This window comes from Pinus tabuliformis, chromosome 5_1, assembly GCF_031772625.1.
Source record: "Pinus tabuliformis cultivar Carrire ecotype Pingquan chromosome 5_1, CPIR1, whole genome shotgun sequence".
In the NCBI taxonomy this organism is placed as follows: Eukaryota; Viridiplantae; Streptophyta; class Pinopsida; order Pinales; family Pinaceae; genus Pinus; species Pinus tabuliformis.
The window spans coordinates 83,290,528-83,308,269 of NC_142305.1; the positions used below are offsets into that span (position 1 = coordinate 83,290,528).

At 38.2% G+C, this 17,742-nt stretch overlaps 1 protein-coding gene and 1 pseudogene across 2 annotated transcripts; one reads left to right on the forward strand and one right to left on the reverse strand.

Annotated features, from left to right (window-relative positions):
- Positions 1-1,125: 1,125 nt before the first annotated feature.
- On the forward strand, positions 1,126-5,929 carry LOC149163556 (lysine-specific demethylase JMJ26 pseudogene; annotated as a pseudogene). The gene is made up of 3 exons (XR_016260041.1): positions 1,126-1,955; positions 2,076-3,099; positions 5,793-5,929. The product of XR_016260041.1 is annotated as a lysine-specific demethylase JMJ26 pseudogene (transcript).
- Positions 5,930-10,834: 4,905 nt separating this feature from the next.
- LOC149163557 (uncharacterized) lies at positions 10,835-11,862 on the reverse strand. The gene is made up of 2 exons (XM_089430768.1): positions 11,332-11,862; positions 10,835-11,194 (listed from the first exon to the last, which is right to left on the reverse strand). Exons 1-2 carry the CDS (start codon positions 11,652-11,654, stop codon positions 11,044-11,046), a joined length of 474 nt encoding a protein of 157 aa, XP_089286894.1. The 5' UTR covers positions 11,655-11,862; the 3' UTR covers positions 10,835-11,043.
- Positions 11,863-17,742: the final 5,880 nt, after the last annotated feature.

Below are 17,742 nucleotides of genomic sequence, written 5' to 3' on the forward strand. Positions count from 1 at the left end.
GCACCAATGTCGGAATGCGAGAACCATCATTCGCGCAGCAGAAACAGCGGCCCAAGGTCACTGGGAGCACTAGAGGCCAGGGTAGGAAGCGGGGCAGGCCCCGGGCTGCGGTGTTGCAGAGCTTCAAACCACCAATGTCGGAATGCGAGAAACATCAATTGCAGCAGCAACAGCAGTCCAAGGCCACTGCGAGCATCAGAGGCCAGGGTAGGAAGCGGGGCAGGCCCCGGGCTGTGCAGTTGCAGTGCTTCAACCCACCAGTGTCAGAATGTGAGAAACATCAATTGGAGCAGCAACACCAGTCCAACGCCACTGCGAGCATCAGAGGCCAGGGTAGGAAGCGGGGCAGGCCCAGGGCTGGGGAGTTGCAGTGCTTCAACCTACCAATGTCCGAAATGCAAGAAACATCAATTGCGGCAGCCGCCGCCCAAGGCCACTGGGAGCTCCAGAGGCCACGGCAGGAAGCCCCAGACTTCCTGCCCCCAGACCGTGGAATTGCAGTGCTTAAACCCACCAATGTGGGAATGCAAGAAACACACCAATGTCGGAATGCGAGAAACGTCAATTGCAGCAACAACAAGAGTCCAAGGCCACTGCAAGCACCAGAGGCCAGGGTAAGAAGCGGTCAGGAAGCCCCGGACCGTGTTACAGGAAGCCCCGGACCGTGTTACATGAGGGCATTGAGGGTGGTGAGGGCATTGAGGGTGGTGAGAAGAAGAGAGGGCGGAAACGCAAGGTCAAAGAGGAGCAAGAAGAAATTGGGGCAGAATTTGGGGTTTTGAAATTAATGAATACATGTAACGAAATGATGTTAATGAGGATGATCGCAATAAGGAAGCAACAAATGGCTTTCTGAAGTACAGTGCACCGATTTCGAACACAGAGCCTAAATGGCCTGCGCCACTGAATTTACGAGGGGTTGAAACTGAATTTACGAGGGTTGAAGATTACAACTCCTGATGTTTCCAAGATTAAGAATACCAAGAAATTTGTCAGAAAACTGCAGATGGGGATGGATCCTGATACTGGAGTCCGTGATTTTTCTCGGTATATTCCAGCAGAGGAGAATAAATTGAAGGCAACATCACAGAACACTGCGAATACGAAGTGCCATCAGTGTAAAATAAAATCAAGGCAACATCACAGAACACTGCGAATACGAATTGCCATCAGTTTAAAAGAAATGACAAAGGCAGGGTGGTCTATTGTTCCAAATGTCCAAAGAAGTACGGTCTTATCTGCATTCGAAAATGAACCCTTCGCGAACGGAAGAGGAAATTGCACAGGTCTGTCCTTTTTGTCGGGGGCACTGTAATTGCAAAGCTTGTTTAGGGCGAACTCCGGAGGTTAGAGTGCAGACATTGGGGGTAGCTGATAGGGTCCATTTTCTCCAGAATGTAAGTTGCAGCGGCCTCCCCGTGGTCACTTAGATTCATCTTGAGCAAATGCTAGAACTCGAGGCAGAGGCCAGGATTCAGAGTAAACCAGTAGAAGCCCTGGAGATTCCCGAGGCTAATGGCGAGGAAGAAAATGAGCGTCATTATTGTGACAACTGCAATACATCTTTAGTAAGTTTCCACAGAAGCTGCGAAGTCTGTAAGTATGATCTTTGTCTGTCTTATTGTCGTGAGCTTCGGGAAGGGTCACAGCCTGGAGGTGATTTAGGAAAGGGATCAGTTGAGAATGCCGAGGCAGAAAATGAGGAGGATGCTGAACAAAAAGAAATGACAGGTCAGCTGGAATCTGCACCATTGCCTGATTTTAAAGTTAATTCTGATCTTTCAATCCCATGTCCACGTTGTTGTTGTGCAAAGAAATTGTTAGAATCAAAGTGCACGCAGTCTGGGCCAAATTGGGTTGCAAACATAGAGAAAAAAGCACAAAAAGTTGCCAGGAATTGTCAATTTCCAATGGAATTAAGAGATTCACATCCATGTTCTGTGTGCTTCAGTGACTAAGTTGCACTGTGACATTTCTGATGCTATCAATGTCATAATGCATACTGCCCAGGTCAACTTCTCAGATTCCCACCAAAATCAGATAGAGAAATTGAGACAAAAGTACAGGTAAATTGATGGGCTGCCAGAGATTTCAGAGAAGATGGAAAACCTGAACTCGGGATTTGGAGGTGCTCTATGGGAAGGTGCCATCGTAATCACTGGCCTGAGATGCTGAAGTTGAAGGATTGGCCTTCTGCAGATTTATTCGAAAAGCATCTACTACGACATGGTGCATCTACCACGACATGGTGCGGCTACTCCTTACCTTTCAAGGAGTACACCCATCCTAAAATTGGGATTCTAAATCTCGCCACAAAACTTCCACCGCACTGCTTGAAGCCTGATTTAGGTCCCAAAACATACATAGCTTATGGCACCAGGGAAGAACTTATTAGAGGGGATTCAGTGACTAAGTTGCACTGTGACATTTCTGATGCTATCAATGTCATAATGCATACTGCTCAGGTCAACTTCTCAGATTCCCACCAAAATCAGATAGAGAAATTGAGACAAAAGTACAGGCAAATTGATGGGCTGCCAGAGATTTCAGAGAAGATGGAAAACCTGAACTCGGAATTTGGAGGTGCTCTATGGGATATTTTTCGGAGAGAGGATGTACCCAAATTGTGTGCTTATTTGGAGAAACACAAAAGAGAATTCAGGCACATTAACAATCAGTGTCTTGAAGAGGTTATTCATCCAATTCATGATCAGACTTTTTACCTGAACGCTGAGCATAAGAGGAAGCTGAAAGAGGAATATGGAGTAGAGGCATGGAAATTTGAACAACATCTTGGCGAGGCAGTCTTTATTCCAGCTGGGTGTCCTCATCAAGTTCGAAACCTCAAGTCATGTATTAAAGTTTCCCTTGATTTTGTATCACCTGAGAATTTGCAGGAATGTATTCGGTTGACTGAGGAGTTCCGCTTGCTTCCCAAGGGCCACAGGGCGAAAGAAGACAAGTTGGAGGTGAAGAAGATGGTTCTCCATGCAATGGAATCTGCCATGAAGGAGCTCGACAGCTTGACCATGGTTACTGAAGAATCAAACAAGGGAAAGGGTACAGGGTCGTAGAAAATGTGGATTCAAGCTGTTGCTGGTACGTTTTTGAGTACCCCACTTATTTTGATGACGTTTTTTTGGTTTTGTCCAGATATTTTTCCATGAACAGGATAAAAAGTTGCTATATTTTTTTTTAAAGATTTGTTAAATAAAATGCTATAGTACTCTATGCACCTGCTATGCACCTCAGTTTTTTAAAATGATTTGTTTCTTTATGGTAAGTAGTCCCTGCGAAGATAAAAAGAAACAAACAAAAATAGAAATAAATCAATTTTTGCAAATCATTGGTAAACTAACTTGGACTTGGATGTAACAGGCTGTAAATCAGAATTGGAAGACAAAGGATATTGTGTGAAAAAGTTGAAATACAGAGAAACAAAAATAGAAGTAAATCAATTTTTCAAATTATTTGTAAGAGAACATATTGCGTTAAGAAGTTGCAATACAGATAACAAAAATAAAAATAAATCAATATTGCAAATTGTAAAAGATTTTTTACTAAGATGTGAAAATACAAATCCAACATAACTAGAAGGAAGGGAAGGGCTCATTTGCAGAAGAAGGATTTTCATAGCAGCTTGTCAAAAGGAAAAATGAACCTGCTGAACAGGAAATCACAGAAAATCTCCTTCAGGTTGACCTCAGATCCATTTAGAAGACTCCAAATACTACCCATAAGTAAAGCCATCATAGTCCACCTCTCTTTAAAATTCCATCCAAATATCTCAAACAACCAACAGTGTTTTACAACAATCAGCAACTACAGAAAAAAGATAAAAATGACTCATTTCCCCTCTCTTTTAGCCCCTTTCCACCTAATAGAAAAACATAAATTTGAAAGTTGAAAACCAAAGAAGTTTGTGCAACATTTTTGACATAAATGCGTATTTAAGATATATTTAAGGTCATTTTTAGAAAGCTCGTATGAAATTTTGCCAAATCTTACGCAGAATGCTGTGAAATATGGTGATATTTTTTGAATTGGAAGGTAAGATTTTAAATATGGAAAAACAGAACCAGAATATGTTGTGCATCTTAGATGAGTCGGGATTCTGAAACATGAAATTTGTACATCATGTCACGTCTTCATGTGTTTGGTAGCTAGGCTACAGATTGGATTCCGTGAGGAAATGGCAGAAGGAATTTTTGAGCATACTGTTGGAGCATCTACAGAATGCAGTTGGAGAAAAAACAAGAGATCATTGTAGCAAATTCCTACCCTTATCTATAGAAACATTTTCCAACATAACTCACAATCACACTAGCGATCAAATACTGGAGTAGTATGCTATATCCATGGTTACAGTTGCTACTTATACCGATTGCAAGGCAAGGAAAATCATATCCACTTCCAGTGTCAGAACCCCTTATATATCCCTGTGTAGTTGGAAGGAGTCATTCTGCAACTGCCTTGAGATCTTCGGAACTCTATCAGGATTGAATAACAATGGTGCTTGAGACCTCTATATTTTGCAGAAGGCTTTGCTGTTGGCAACTGAACTGCGTGTACTCCTTTGTAAGTCATAAAACAAGCTATGAATCTAGCCATTTTGGTTAAAAATGTGCTTCAAGTAATGTTAAGAATCACGGTGTTAAGAAAGTTTAATATGTATCTCTCTGGAATGATGGTCCTGTGGGAAATGTAACTGCAAGTGAAGAGCTTATAAAGGTACGTGGCATATAAGCGGCCCCTAAATAATTTGGTAAGGATGAAGGAACACATGCAAACAATCAGAAGAGCAAAATGATATCAATTCCAAGAATTGTACGGAATTCAGGAGTCAGTGTGATCATATGACAGATCAATGCTTGTCATTGACTTAATCATGACAAACGCCACAACTTCAGTTCACATGTATATTCCAAATTTTAGACAGCTGAAGAACCTGCAAACCTGTTATTCATTCTCCAAGTTCTAGGAGTTGATTGATTCTTGATGTCTAACTTACCTAGAGTAATTTGCTAAATGACAAAACTCATGACTCCTATAGATATTGCATCAAGCAAACTTCAAATTCAATTTGGGTAATGCAACTTTCATATATGACCAAGCGGGCTTCTATGGTTTAGCATTGTTACTTTTCATAAGGCTCACTAACTCGTTTATACGGTTTTCTCAATAATTATGCTTTAAAGGCAACACCAAGGGAATTAAGAGAGCAAAACAGAAAAACACATTGTTTTCATTCAAACGTACAACTACTGAAAAACAATTTAAAAAATGTAGAGACTCTTTAAGGCACGTAAAATCCCTCAAGAATCTCAGCGATACATATCTTGACGCACATGATGGGCGAAGCACATTAAACATGGGAAATGTTATGGTGTATGATATATTAGAGCTGCAGAAATATTAATTATGTTTTGATTTATCAAACTTTGATTAGATTCCTGGTGAATGGATTTGTTTTAGGGCGGTTTCTAGTCTATTTTATTAGATTCCAACTTTCTGGAATCCTGTTGAATAATTTTTTTTTTGCAAGTATTAACAATTTATATGTTTCTACCTGAAGTCTTGGTTGGTCTATCACGTGCTGATAAATAAGTTTTATTTGCCATTTTGTCTTAGATGTTTGGGTTCTGGGATTTTGATTGTAAGGAGGATGTTTTCATTTGTTTTGCCTGGAAATGAAAAATTAGAAAGGGAGTTTCTTGAAGAGTTTCATGATTTGATTTTCTCAATCAGTGGTGTAGGCTTCTCTAAATCTATGGATGTCATTTTTGGTGCAGTCAATTTTATGGAAAGACCATGCAAAGTTCACAGCATTTGCTTAAGAAGTACTGCCCAACTGTATGAATTATACAGTTTGTCAGACCTACATAGTGACAATGGTCTGGACTCTGCACTGTCCATTGTGAAAATGCTACAGGGATTTAAAAGGGCCGGCCTCATGAATAGGTGCTTCAACAGTTCTGCAAGTTCAATGGAAGAAGATAGAACTCAGGTATTTGAAGAGGTCAAGGAACCTTACATAGAATCAGTTGACACGCAGAATTTGGCAATATTTGACAAGCTGAAAGATGGGATCCCACATAACACGTTGCAGAGGGATCTGAATGAGTTTCCAAAAGATATTACTAAAGGTGAGTCTCCCAGCAGTGATGAGTCTCCCAGCAGTGATGAGGATAGTTGGGTTGATGTAAAGCTTTCTGATTCCCTTGGTTTGGATTCTTCTTGTGAGGCTAGAGCTGCATCTTGTCTTGAAATATTGAATGATAGGAGAAATATTGAAGGTGCAATGAACCAGAAACCAGCAATATCAGTTAATGAGGATCGTTGGAAGATCAAAGATCTTAATGATAGGACAGGGCATGAACATCCTACTAGTAACATATATTTTCAAGTGCATTCTCTAGAAGAGAACATGGGAACAGTAAGCACATCTGAATGTTCAAAAGAAAACAAACGGGTTGAAGAAGCTAGACAAGAGGATAATTCAATCCCTCCTTTTTTCGCAAACAATTTAAGGCCGGAAAAGACATTCTACAAGGCAAAAATTGAGATAGTAAATGCTAAGCCGTGAATGTCTCTGACTATTCGGCTGCCATCTGCTCAAGACAAACATTTTGTTGAAGTTGAAGAAATCTGTATCCATGCCATCCCTGTTGCAGCAGTCATGGAAGGAATGGAACACATGGGTTTCAGCAGTCATTTCAATCCTTTTGGTAGCTCAGTTGGAGGCTCTTTACTGGCAATGCTTGTTCCAAGTATTTTACAGGTGTCAACGGGTGGGTTTGGTCAAAGACAAGAAATGTGTTTTTTAGGTCCATTCAATGGCAGCGAAGCGAGTGATTCGTCAGAATGTGAATCTTATCTGTGATGACTTCAGCTACCTCCCAGTCTTCCATGACAGAATCACCAGTTTCAACCGGAGAACATGCATCTTATGGTACGTATCCGGATGAAAGATATTTAACCAATTTACTTTTATATCAAGACTAGGTTATTTCTAGTGACAAGGTGCTGATAGAAGCACATTGAGAAGTGTCTATGTGATTTGGAGAATCACTCCAATTCCGGGCACTGCTTGAGGAAAACTTTAAGGTCAAAGTGGCTAGTGCATATCCAAGGAGGTTTGCTAGAGTGTTGGCAACTAAAAATTATGGGACGTATGTTTGAAACTTTGAAGGTTGTTCTCACCAATTTAAACTGTTTTTTAAGATAGATGTTTATTTAACCAAATTGGAGGTTATCAAGGCCGGCTCTCTAATTTGTTTGATTCAAAGCTCATTAGTGTTGAAATTAGTAACAAAACATTTTTGTAGTGTTAAAATTTTGGGAAATGTTTAAAAAACATATGCAAAATTTAAATGGGAAACGCAGAAAATTTGTTTGGTATTTTTTTTTAAATCAAAATGTTGGAGTGTTTGAATGGTGGAAATGGATTTAGCACCATCAAGAACCTTTGGGGCACCCAAAACCCTGAAGTTTGATAGCTTTAACTTAAATTTTCAAAAGAATTCTACAGGATTTTGTCATAATCTTGCCAGAATTTCCATTATTTTCCGAGCTAATTTGTGGGCTTTTTAGACTAAGTGTTGGTGGAAAAGTTTTGTTACGATTTTACCAATCTTGTTCAGTTTTGTGGATTGGTTAGATATTCCTTTTGCAAACTATTCAAGGGCTTAATTTTCAACTTTTCCAAGTAATTATCAATTTTTGACAAACTCTATTGTTGCCATTTGCAGTTTTCTTGTATGCCACAGTTTAAGATAATCTATGTGTTTTATGCCATTGGAAAAAATGTATGGCCTTTGTATGCCTTTATTTATCCAACGTTTAATCTTCATTACAAAGTTTCATTATTCTGTATTTTAATTTGGATTATATATGAAATTGAAATATCACCACTTAACATTCATATGTAAACTAAAATAAACTGTAAATAAATTTTTATTAATTTCTAGAAAAAGATATTAATTAATAATATAAGTTAGAGTGTCGATTTTATAATCCAATCATTTTAATTGAGCTCTAGAATATATATATATATATATATATATATATATATTTTTATAATTTAAAGAATTATATATAAATATCATCTTTTATAGTATTTATATAAAATTTAAATTTGCCAATACATATGGTATATGGCCTCTCTTTCCTTATACCATTTTTCCTATTTTCAATTTTCATACTATTTTTCATTGGCCTCTCTTTGCATTTTTTGGCGCTTTCCAATTTAAAAAACCTATTAGCCTCTTTTTTGCACCTTTTGGAATAATTGCTAGTTATACTTTTCTAAAAAATGTATTGGCCTCTCTTTGCATCTTTTGGAGCAATTGCTAGTATAATTTTGTGAGACTTTCCAATTTAAAAAACCTATTGGCCTCTCTTTGCACCTTTTGTTGCTATTGCAAGTTATACTTCTTCTAAAAAACGTATTGGCCTCTCTTTGCACCTTTTGGAGCAACTGCTAGTTATACTGTTCTTCTCTGATTTCTTAGATTTGCACTTTTTGGAGCAATGGCTAGTTATTTTGTTTTCTTAGATTTACACCTTTCTCTGATTTCTTAGATTTGCACCTTTTAGAGCAATTACTAGTTATTTTGTTTTCTTAGATTTACACCTTTCTCTGATTTCTTAGATTTGCACCTTTTGGAGCAATTACTAGTTATTTTGTTTTCTTAGATTTACACCTTTCTCTGATTTCTTAGATTTGCACCTTTTGGAGCAATTACTAGTTATTTTGTTTTCTTAGATTTACACCTTTTGGAGAAATTACTAGTTATTTTGTTTTCTTAGATTTACACCTTTTGGAGCAATCTTATTTGATTTCTTAGATTTTCACTTTCTGGAACAGTTGAATTGCTAATTATACTGTTCGTATCTGATTTGATTTCTTAGCTGTTCTTATCTGCCACTGTTCGTATCTGATTTGATTTCTTAGCTGTTCTTATCTGATTTGATTTCTTAGCTGTTCTTATCTGATTTGATTTCCTAGCTGTTCTTAAGAGCCATTTAATTCTTGAATTGAGACTTCTGTGATCCATATCAATTTGTTGAGGAATCTTCGGCAAAAATCACATAGAAAAACTTTTGTCGACGCGTTTTGAACCAGCCAGTGTGGTTCATCGTCAGGACAAGTTGAATGAGCAGATCTTATTAAGCACTGCTTAGTAAGATCTACTCATTCAATTTGTCCTGACGATAAGCCATTTAATTCATTTAATTCTTATTTCATGATCTGCTCATTCAACTTGTCCTGACCATAAGCCATTTAATTCATTTAATTCTTATTTCATTTCAATGTTATGTTTATTTAATTTAAATGTTATATGTTGTTTATTTAATTTAAATGTTATATGTGATTTTTTATAGTTATCCATTTAGAAGAAAACCTTAGCAAAGAGCCCCAAGAAGCAAAAGAGAGAACACGTCGGTAAAGAGAGCGTACTTCTTCTTGCTGCGATGAGCAAGGAGCAGCAAGAAGCAAAAGAGAACACCTAGCAAGGAAGAAGAAAAAGGACGAGTATGACCCCACCCCAATGCCATATCAGATTTGCTGCGAACAGTAAACGACCCCCACACCCCAATGCCATATCAAGATTGCTGCGAACAGCAAAAGACCACCCGACCACCCACAAGAGAGTGCATTCTGAAAAGTAACTGTGCCACCCACAAGAAGAGTGCATTCTGAAAAGTAACTGTGTCTGGTTTAGAAGAATCTCTAGCTGAGAGTGCATTTGTAAAGCGTTGATTTTAATTCCATGTGCCTTATCTGTATCTCTAGCTGAGAGTGCGTTTGTAAACCTTTGTTTTTAATTCCATGTGCCTTATCTTTATCCATGTCCCTTATCATTATCTCTAGCTGAGAGTGCCTTTGTAAAGCTTTGTTTAATTCCATGTACCTTGTATTTTCCCTCTTCCTAAATGAAGTTCTTGCAGCTTTTTCCCTTTTCTTTTTGCTTTTTGCTTCTTTCCCTCCCTGTTTTTTCCCTCTTCCTAAATGTAGTTCTTGCAGTTTTTCCCCTTCTTAACTCCATGTTCTTTCAGTTTATTGAAGTATTTGAATCAACAGTGTTCAGATTTTCTAAAACACCAATATGATCACTTAACATGCAGTTCTGAACATAAAAGTGAATAGCAGTACTTTAAATCACATCAGTAACATGATCTGTTGGGCGGTTAGGGATCAGGTTGAAAAGCAGAAATTGTATGTCGTTGCTGTTCAATTTCAGTGTATTTCTTCAAATAATTGTTAAGTCTTTATTTAAGAAAACAATCAAGATTGTTGATTGTAGGGTTCAATACCTTTATTTTACAAAAATAGATTGAAACAATAAATTGTAAATTGCAGATGCTTGTTTATAGTCATTGTATTGTATTATTTTGGAAAACATGCTCTAATTTATTCTCATTCCATTGCCACATCTATTTAGCAGGAGGCTTTAATTTATTCTCATTCCATTGCCACATCTATTTAGCAGGAGGCTTTACCAATTTGGAAGCTTGCCTAATCATCTCTCCTCTTGAACAAATGAGGAATTGAAATATATTATAATTCACCAAGAGTACAGTCCCTTTCCCTTTTGAAATAAGAAAGAGACTAATAAATGAGTGGGGCTAATTCTTCAATAAAACATATTTCAGATCATTGATATCATTTTTAACTTAAAGAACTAAAACGCAAAGGAATTGACTAATATATAGATTAGGAAGAAGCCATTAAAAGCTAGTTTCAGATTAAACAAACAGAGAACTTTAAAGTTCAAAAGAGAGCCAAAACAGAACTCTGGATTATTTGAGGAATCGATGGGCAAAGAAGTCCACATTTCTTTGCACAGAGTGATTAACAAGATGAAAATACCGATACCATATACAGCTACAAATAGGAATCACTGTTAAACAGAGATAGATCTGTTTGTGGATATGCTCACACTAACACTCCCTGTTATTCGCTAATGAGACTCACTGTAACCAGAGCAGAAATTGCTCTGAAGATATCAATGATAAATATCTGTGAAGGGGACTTGTTTAGAGCTCCCCTGCAGTCTGTTTGATCTTCTGCCCTATTTTCTGTGCAGCCTGGCCTGCATTGTCTATAACATCTTGGGTTGCCTTCTTTCCAATTTCATAGCCCTTGGTTGCTGTTTCCTTCACTGTTTCAGCTGTACCATGAGAATCACTGTCAACAATATCAACAGATGATCAGTTACTCTTGCAATCAAATTAATCAATCCCACAGTGTACATTGTTAACATGAATTTGTGCATTTAAATGAAATTAAACATGACCATATAAAATTTCTATTCTAGGTCTTACTGGGAAGCCGGCTCTGCCGTGTTCTTGAAATTGAAGGATTTAGGCAATTTCTCAGACGCCACGTTGGCCCAAATTTTGACTGTATCCCACGATGCTGTACCTGCGCCTTCGACTGCCTTCTCACTGGTTTCCATAGCCTCTCCGGCCTTCTCCTTTACATATCCAATCTTGCTGTTTTCTGCTAATTTATCGGCCTTGTTCTGATCGGACTCTACTGAAGTGGCCTGCCATATGGTCATGGGAAAACCCGCCAAGATAACCAACACCACCACATTAATAACTCCCCATCTCAGATATGCAGCCATATTCAAATTACCAGTCATTATTTCACTGTATCAATACAGTTGAATTCACCAAGGCTAAGCACGGTTTATCTTCCTGTATTCCCTAATATTTTCTGAAGTTGAGGGATGAATTCTGCAAGTAATGAGCAGATGATGGATTCATAGAAAAATAACACGGTGGGAAGTCACGTGATGAATCTCCATGTTGATCCTTCTTCTCTCACACTCTGTTTCTCATCGACACGTTTATAACACTTGTCAGATAGGTTACCGTCGTGCCACTTTACGCTACATACGTAGGCTGTTTAAATTAGAGTTCCATTGGATTGAAATGACAGAAGGCAGAGCTCCATAGGATTGAAATGACAGAAGGCAGCTCTAGGACCGTTCCATATTTACATGATAATATATTTGAGGCTCTATACTGGCAATGCTTGTTCCAAGTATTTTACAGATGTCAACAGGTGGGATTTTACAGATGTCAACAGGTGGGTTTGGTCGAAGAGACCAGAAATGTGTTTTTGTAGGTCCATTCAATGGCAGCGAAGCGAGTGATTCGTCAGAATGTGAATCTTATCTGTGATGACTTCAGCTACCTCCCAGTCTTCCATGACAGAATCACCAGTTTCAACCGGAGAACATGCATCTTATGATACGTATCCGGATGAAAGATATTTAACCAATTTACTTTAATATCAAGACTAGGTTATTTCTAGTGACAATGTGCTGATAGAAGCACATTGAGAAGTGTCTATGTCCAATTCCGGGCACCGCTTGAGGAAAACTCTAAGGTCAAAGTGGCTGGTGCATATCCAAGGAGGAGGTTTGCTAGAGTGTTGGCAACTAAAAATTATGGGACGTATGTTTGAAGGTTGTTCTCACCAATTTAAACTATTTTTTAAGATAGATGTCTTTTTAACCAAATGGGAGGTTATCAAGGCCGGCTCTCTGATTTGTTTGATTCAAAGCTCATTAGTGTTGAAATTAGTAACAAAACATTTTTGTAGTGTTAAAATTTTGGGAAATGTTTAAAAAATATATGCAAAATTTAAATGGGAAATGCAGCAAATTTGTTTGGTATTTTTTTTAAAAATCAAAATGTTGGAGTGTTTGAATGGTGGAAACGGATTTAGCACCATCAAGAACCCTTGGGGCACCCAAAACCCTGAAGTTTGATAGCTTTAACTTAAATTTTCAAAAAAATTCAATGTTCCACCAAGACTCCGGTGCGGGGAGACGCGGGTGCGGGGAGACGCACAGGGGGGACATGTGGGAGTACCCTCAAATTTTAGGGAAATTTCGGGGGTGCGGGGAGTCGTCAAGGTATATATATATATATATATATATATATATATAATTCAAGTTCATATTCATTGTCCACTGTTCAATAATGAAAGCATAAAAATATTAAATAGACAATTGAAATTTGAATCATTGATCCATCCTCATCATTCATTTTGATACATACATCATTCATATGACATACTCAAGTGACAAGTCTCATTATTGAATTAATTATTATTCATACATACCATGAGATTCAAAAAACAAAAATAAAAATCAATAATAAAATATTCAAATACATTGATCGATATCATTCATCATTCAATGGTTCATCATTCTACAACAATGACTCGGCTCACCGTCCCTCAGCTTAGCGTCTCAACGTTCAGGCAAACAGCGGGCTGGAGCAATGCAAGGCGACTGGCTCAGAGTCTTGGCTCAGCAGCGGCGGCAGGGAGGTTGGCTGGGCGTGTTCACTGTTCACGCTTTCAACTGTGCGTGGAAATGGTATTTCAGCGCTGTCTGGAAATGCCTCTGCGTGGAAATGGAAATGACTTTGGATTGAAATGAAATGAGCTTTTAACTTTAAGTTTTGCCTTTCATGACTTTTAGGTTTAGGCTTTTAAGTTTTAGTTATTTAGTTTTAATTTTAATTTTTTTTTGTAGACTTTTAAGTTTTAGTTATTTAGTTTTAATTTTAGTTAAAAAAAAAATTAATGGTTTTGATTTTTGAATTTTTGATTTTTAATTTTTAAGTCTTATTAGACAAATTTAAAGGGGGACGCCCAGGCGCACCCTTTTTGGGGAGTCTAGACTCCCACACTGAAGGGGGACGCCCAGAAGCACCCTTTTTGGGGAGTCTAGACTCCCACACTGGGGAAACGCACCCCCTTGCGTCTCCCCGAGACTCCCCAAAAAGGGTGCGTGGGGAAACGCACCCCCAAGAGACTCCCCGTCCCGGGTGCGTGGGGTGCGAGGGGTGCGCGCACCCGACCCTGGGGGACGTGTTCCCGTGGAACACTGAAAAAATTCTACAGGATTTTGTCATAATCTTGCCAGAATTTCCATTATTTTCCAAGCTAATTTGTGGGCTCTTTAGACTAAGTGTCGGTGGAAAAGTTTTGTTATGATTTTACCAATCTTGTTCAGTTTTGTGGATTGGTTGGATATTCCTTTTGCAAACTATAATAGGGCTTAATTTTCAACTTTTCCAAGTAATTATCAATTTTTGACTAACTCGATTGTTGCCATTTGTGGTTTTCTTGTATGCCACAATTTAAGATAATCTATGTGTTTTATGCCATTGGAAAAAATGTACACAAAATTGCCTTTTGAAAAGCTTTTTTATGACCTTTGTATGCCTTTATTCATCCAAGGTTTAATTTTCATTACAAAATTTCATTATTCTGTATTTTAATTTGGATTATATCTGAAATTGAAATATCTATGTAAATTAAAATAAACTGTAAATATTTTTTTTTTCTCAATCTGTCTACTTCTATTATTATACAAAAAGATTCAAAAAGTTACAGCAAGGCCGTAGCCTTGAAAATCTTGCCATGAGATTGACAATTAGCCCAGATGAACACATTCCAAAATTGGTGGACTTCCTTCTGTTGCGTCTTCTCCTAAGACTCGAAACATTGCGAAACAGGGACAAGCTGAGACAAACAACCATTGCGCTGCTGTACAGCGCTAAACAAGGACTTTCAGACATACAGACCCAAACAGTCGACACAGAGACATATAGACACATACTATGACCTGACACAGGCAGAATTGCGAGTTTCAAAAACAGAGTAATGCGCCTACTTCTTAGGCTGCCGAGAGCAGAATGCCATACAAGATCAGTCATCATCCGTAGTGTAGGGTTCCTCCACTACCCTGCACCCAAATTGCAAAGAGTCTTTTGAGTCTGAGCGAAGGACCACTGAGCCGGTTGGGACTCCCTGAGCAGGCTTGCTTGGACCAGCAGGGGCAGCTTGAGTCGCCAAGGAGCTTCCCATGACCGGGCGTTGAATATCAATTGGAGGCGCTATCCCTTGTTCTGGCGGAATTGCCAGATGTGCTGCTGCCTGGCTGCTGAGATTTTCACAATTTTCTATAGTAACAGAAACTAAGAAAGTGGAATTGGCAAGAGTGCAGGGGATACGATAACGGACTGTTGGATGCGCCGCATGCTCACATTCAACCATCCTTCCACGCCCGTGACCTCTGCCTCTTCCAGCTCTGGTAACATGAGGGCGGTTTTGCTCAGGTGCCAACTCGACTGAGGAAGAGGGGGAGATGGGGGCAGACCTCTGAGTGGTGGCACGTCCACGGGAGCCTCCACGTCTGCTTCCCATTCTAGGACGCTCTCTCGGCATTGCAATATACAGAGGATTAACAAGCGCGCAAATACACGGAGGGGAGTGACTAACCAGAACGTGAGCCCTTTGAACTTGAGCGCATTGCCTATGAAACACTCTCGAGCCTGAAACAGAGACGAAATTGGGCACTGAGAGTGAATGCCCCTGAGCTACCAACAGCACCGCAGAGGAGTGCGAAGAGGCTACAGAGGAATGCGAAGAGGCCGCAGAGGAATGCCAAGAGACCGCAGAGGAATGCGAGGAGGCCGCGGGAGCACAAAGATTTTGAAGCGCCATTGCACAATTTACCAGGAGGCAGATGGAGGAGTAAAAGAACCGCATTAAAAACCCTGCGTGAGACCAGCTCACTCGTCCTGCAAGGTACCTCGTGGCGTGCATGGGCTGACACCTGCCCATGTGAAACGCTACCTTTGTACCATCATACCAATTGAACACCCGCATCCGGGAGTAAATAAATTTTTATTAATTTCTAGAAAAAAATATTAATTAATAATATAATTTAGAGTGTAGATTTTATAATCCAATCATTTTAATTGAATTTAAATGGTGATTTCCAACCGCGGTTATTCTCTATTTTTAATATTTTGTTAGGAGTATATCTAGTGTTTTTAGTTTTAGCTCTAGAATATATATATAATTTAAAGAATTATATATAAATATCATCTTTTACAATATTTATATAAAATTTAAATTTGTCAATACATATGGTATATGGCCTCTCTTTCCTTATACCATTTTTCCAATTTCAATTTTCATACTATTTTTCATTGGCCTCTCTTTGCATTTTTTGGGGCTTTCCAATTTAAAAAACTTATTGGCCTCTTTTTGCACCTTTTGGGACAATTGCTAGTTATACTTTTCTAAAAAATGTATTGGCCTCTCTTTGCACCTTTTGGAGCAATTGCTAGTATAATTTTGTGAGGCTTTCCAATTTAAAAAACCTATTGGCCTCTCTTTGCACCTTTTGGAGCAATTTCTAGTTAGACTGTTCTTCTCTGATTTCTTAGATTTGCACTTTTTAGAGCAATTGCTAGTTATTTTGTTTTCTTAGATCTACACCTTTTGGAGCAATTGCTAATTATTTTGTTCTTATATGATTTTTTAGATGACTCTGATTTCTTAGATTTGCACCTTTTGTGCTAATTATTTTGTTTTCTGAGATCTACACCTTTTGGAGCAATTGCTAACTATTTTGTTCTTATCTGATTTCATAGATGATTTCTTAGATGATTTGCACCTTTTGGAGCAATTAAATTGCTAGTTGTTATTTTGTTCTTATCTGATTTCTTAGATTTTCACTTTTTGGAGCAATTGAATTGCTAATTATACTGTTCGTATCTGATTTGATTTCTTAGCTGTTCTTATCTGCCACTGTTCGTATCTTTCTTAGCTGTTCTTATCTGCCACTGTTCGTATCTAATTTGATTTCTTAGCTGTTCGTATCTAATTTGATTTCCTAGCTGTTCTTATCTGCTACTGTTCGCATCTGATTTGATTTCTTAGCTGTTCTTATCTGTTCTTAAGAGCCATTTAATTCATTTAATTCTTATCTGTTCTTAAGAGCCATTTAATTCTTATTTCATTTCAATGTCATGTTTATTTAATTTAAATGTTATGTGATTTTTTATAGTTATCCATTTAGAAGCCATTAGCAAAAGAAAAGAAATGTTATGTGATTTTTTATAGTTATCCATTTAGAAGCCATTAGCAAAAGAAAAGAAATGTTATGTGATTTTTTATAGTTATCCATTTAGAAGCCATTAGCAAAAGAAAAGGAAACCCTTAGCAAGGAGCAACAAGAAGCGAAAGAGAGAACACCTGTTCGTATCTGATTTGATTTCTTAGCTGTTCTTATCTGTTCTTAAGAGCCATTTAATTCTTATTTCATTTCAATGTCATGTTTATTTAATTTAAATGTTATGTGATTTTTTATAGTTATCCATTTAGAAGCCATTAGCAAAAAAAAAGGAAAACCTTAGCAAGGAGCAACAAGAAGCGAAAGAGAGAACACCTCGCTAAAGAGAGCGTACTTCTTGCTGCGATGAGCAAGGAGCAACAAGAAGCAAAAGAGAACACCTAGCAAGGAAGAAGAAAAAGGACGAGTATGACCCCACCCCAATGTCATATCAGATTTGCTGCGAACAGTAAACGACCCCCGCACCCCAATGCCATATCAAGATTGCTGCGAACAGCAAAAGACCACCCGACCACCCACAAGAGAGTGCATTCTGAAAAGTAACTGTGTCTGGTTTAGAAGAATCTCTAGCTGAGAGTGCATTTGTAAAGCTTTGTTTTTAATTCCATGTGCCTTATCTGTATCTCTAGCTGAGAGTGCGTTTGTAAACCTTTGTTTTTATTTCCATGTGCCTTATTATCTTTATCTCTAGCTGAGAGTGCCTTTGTAAAGCTTTGTTTAATTCCATGTACCTTGTCTTTTCCCTCCCTGTTTTTTCCCTGTTCCTACTGCAGTTTTT

What these genes read in the sequence shown, in the direction of transcription:
- LOC149163557 (XM_089430768.1), bottom strand. Translation starts at nt 11,654, where the DNA reads ATGACTGGTAATTTGAATATGGCTGCATATCTGAGATGGGGAGTTATT. An exon ending in ACGGCAGAGCCGGCTTCCCA is followed by an intron (nt 11,195 to 11,331) that starts GTAAGACCTAGA and finishes TATTGTTGACAG; the next exon opens with TGATTCTCATGGTACAGCTG.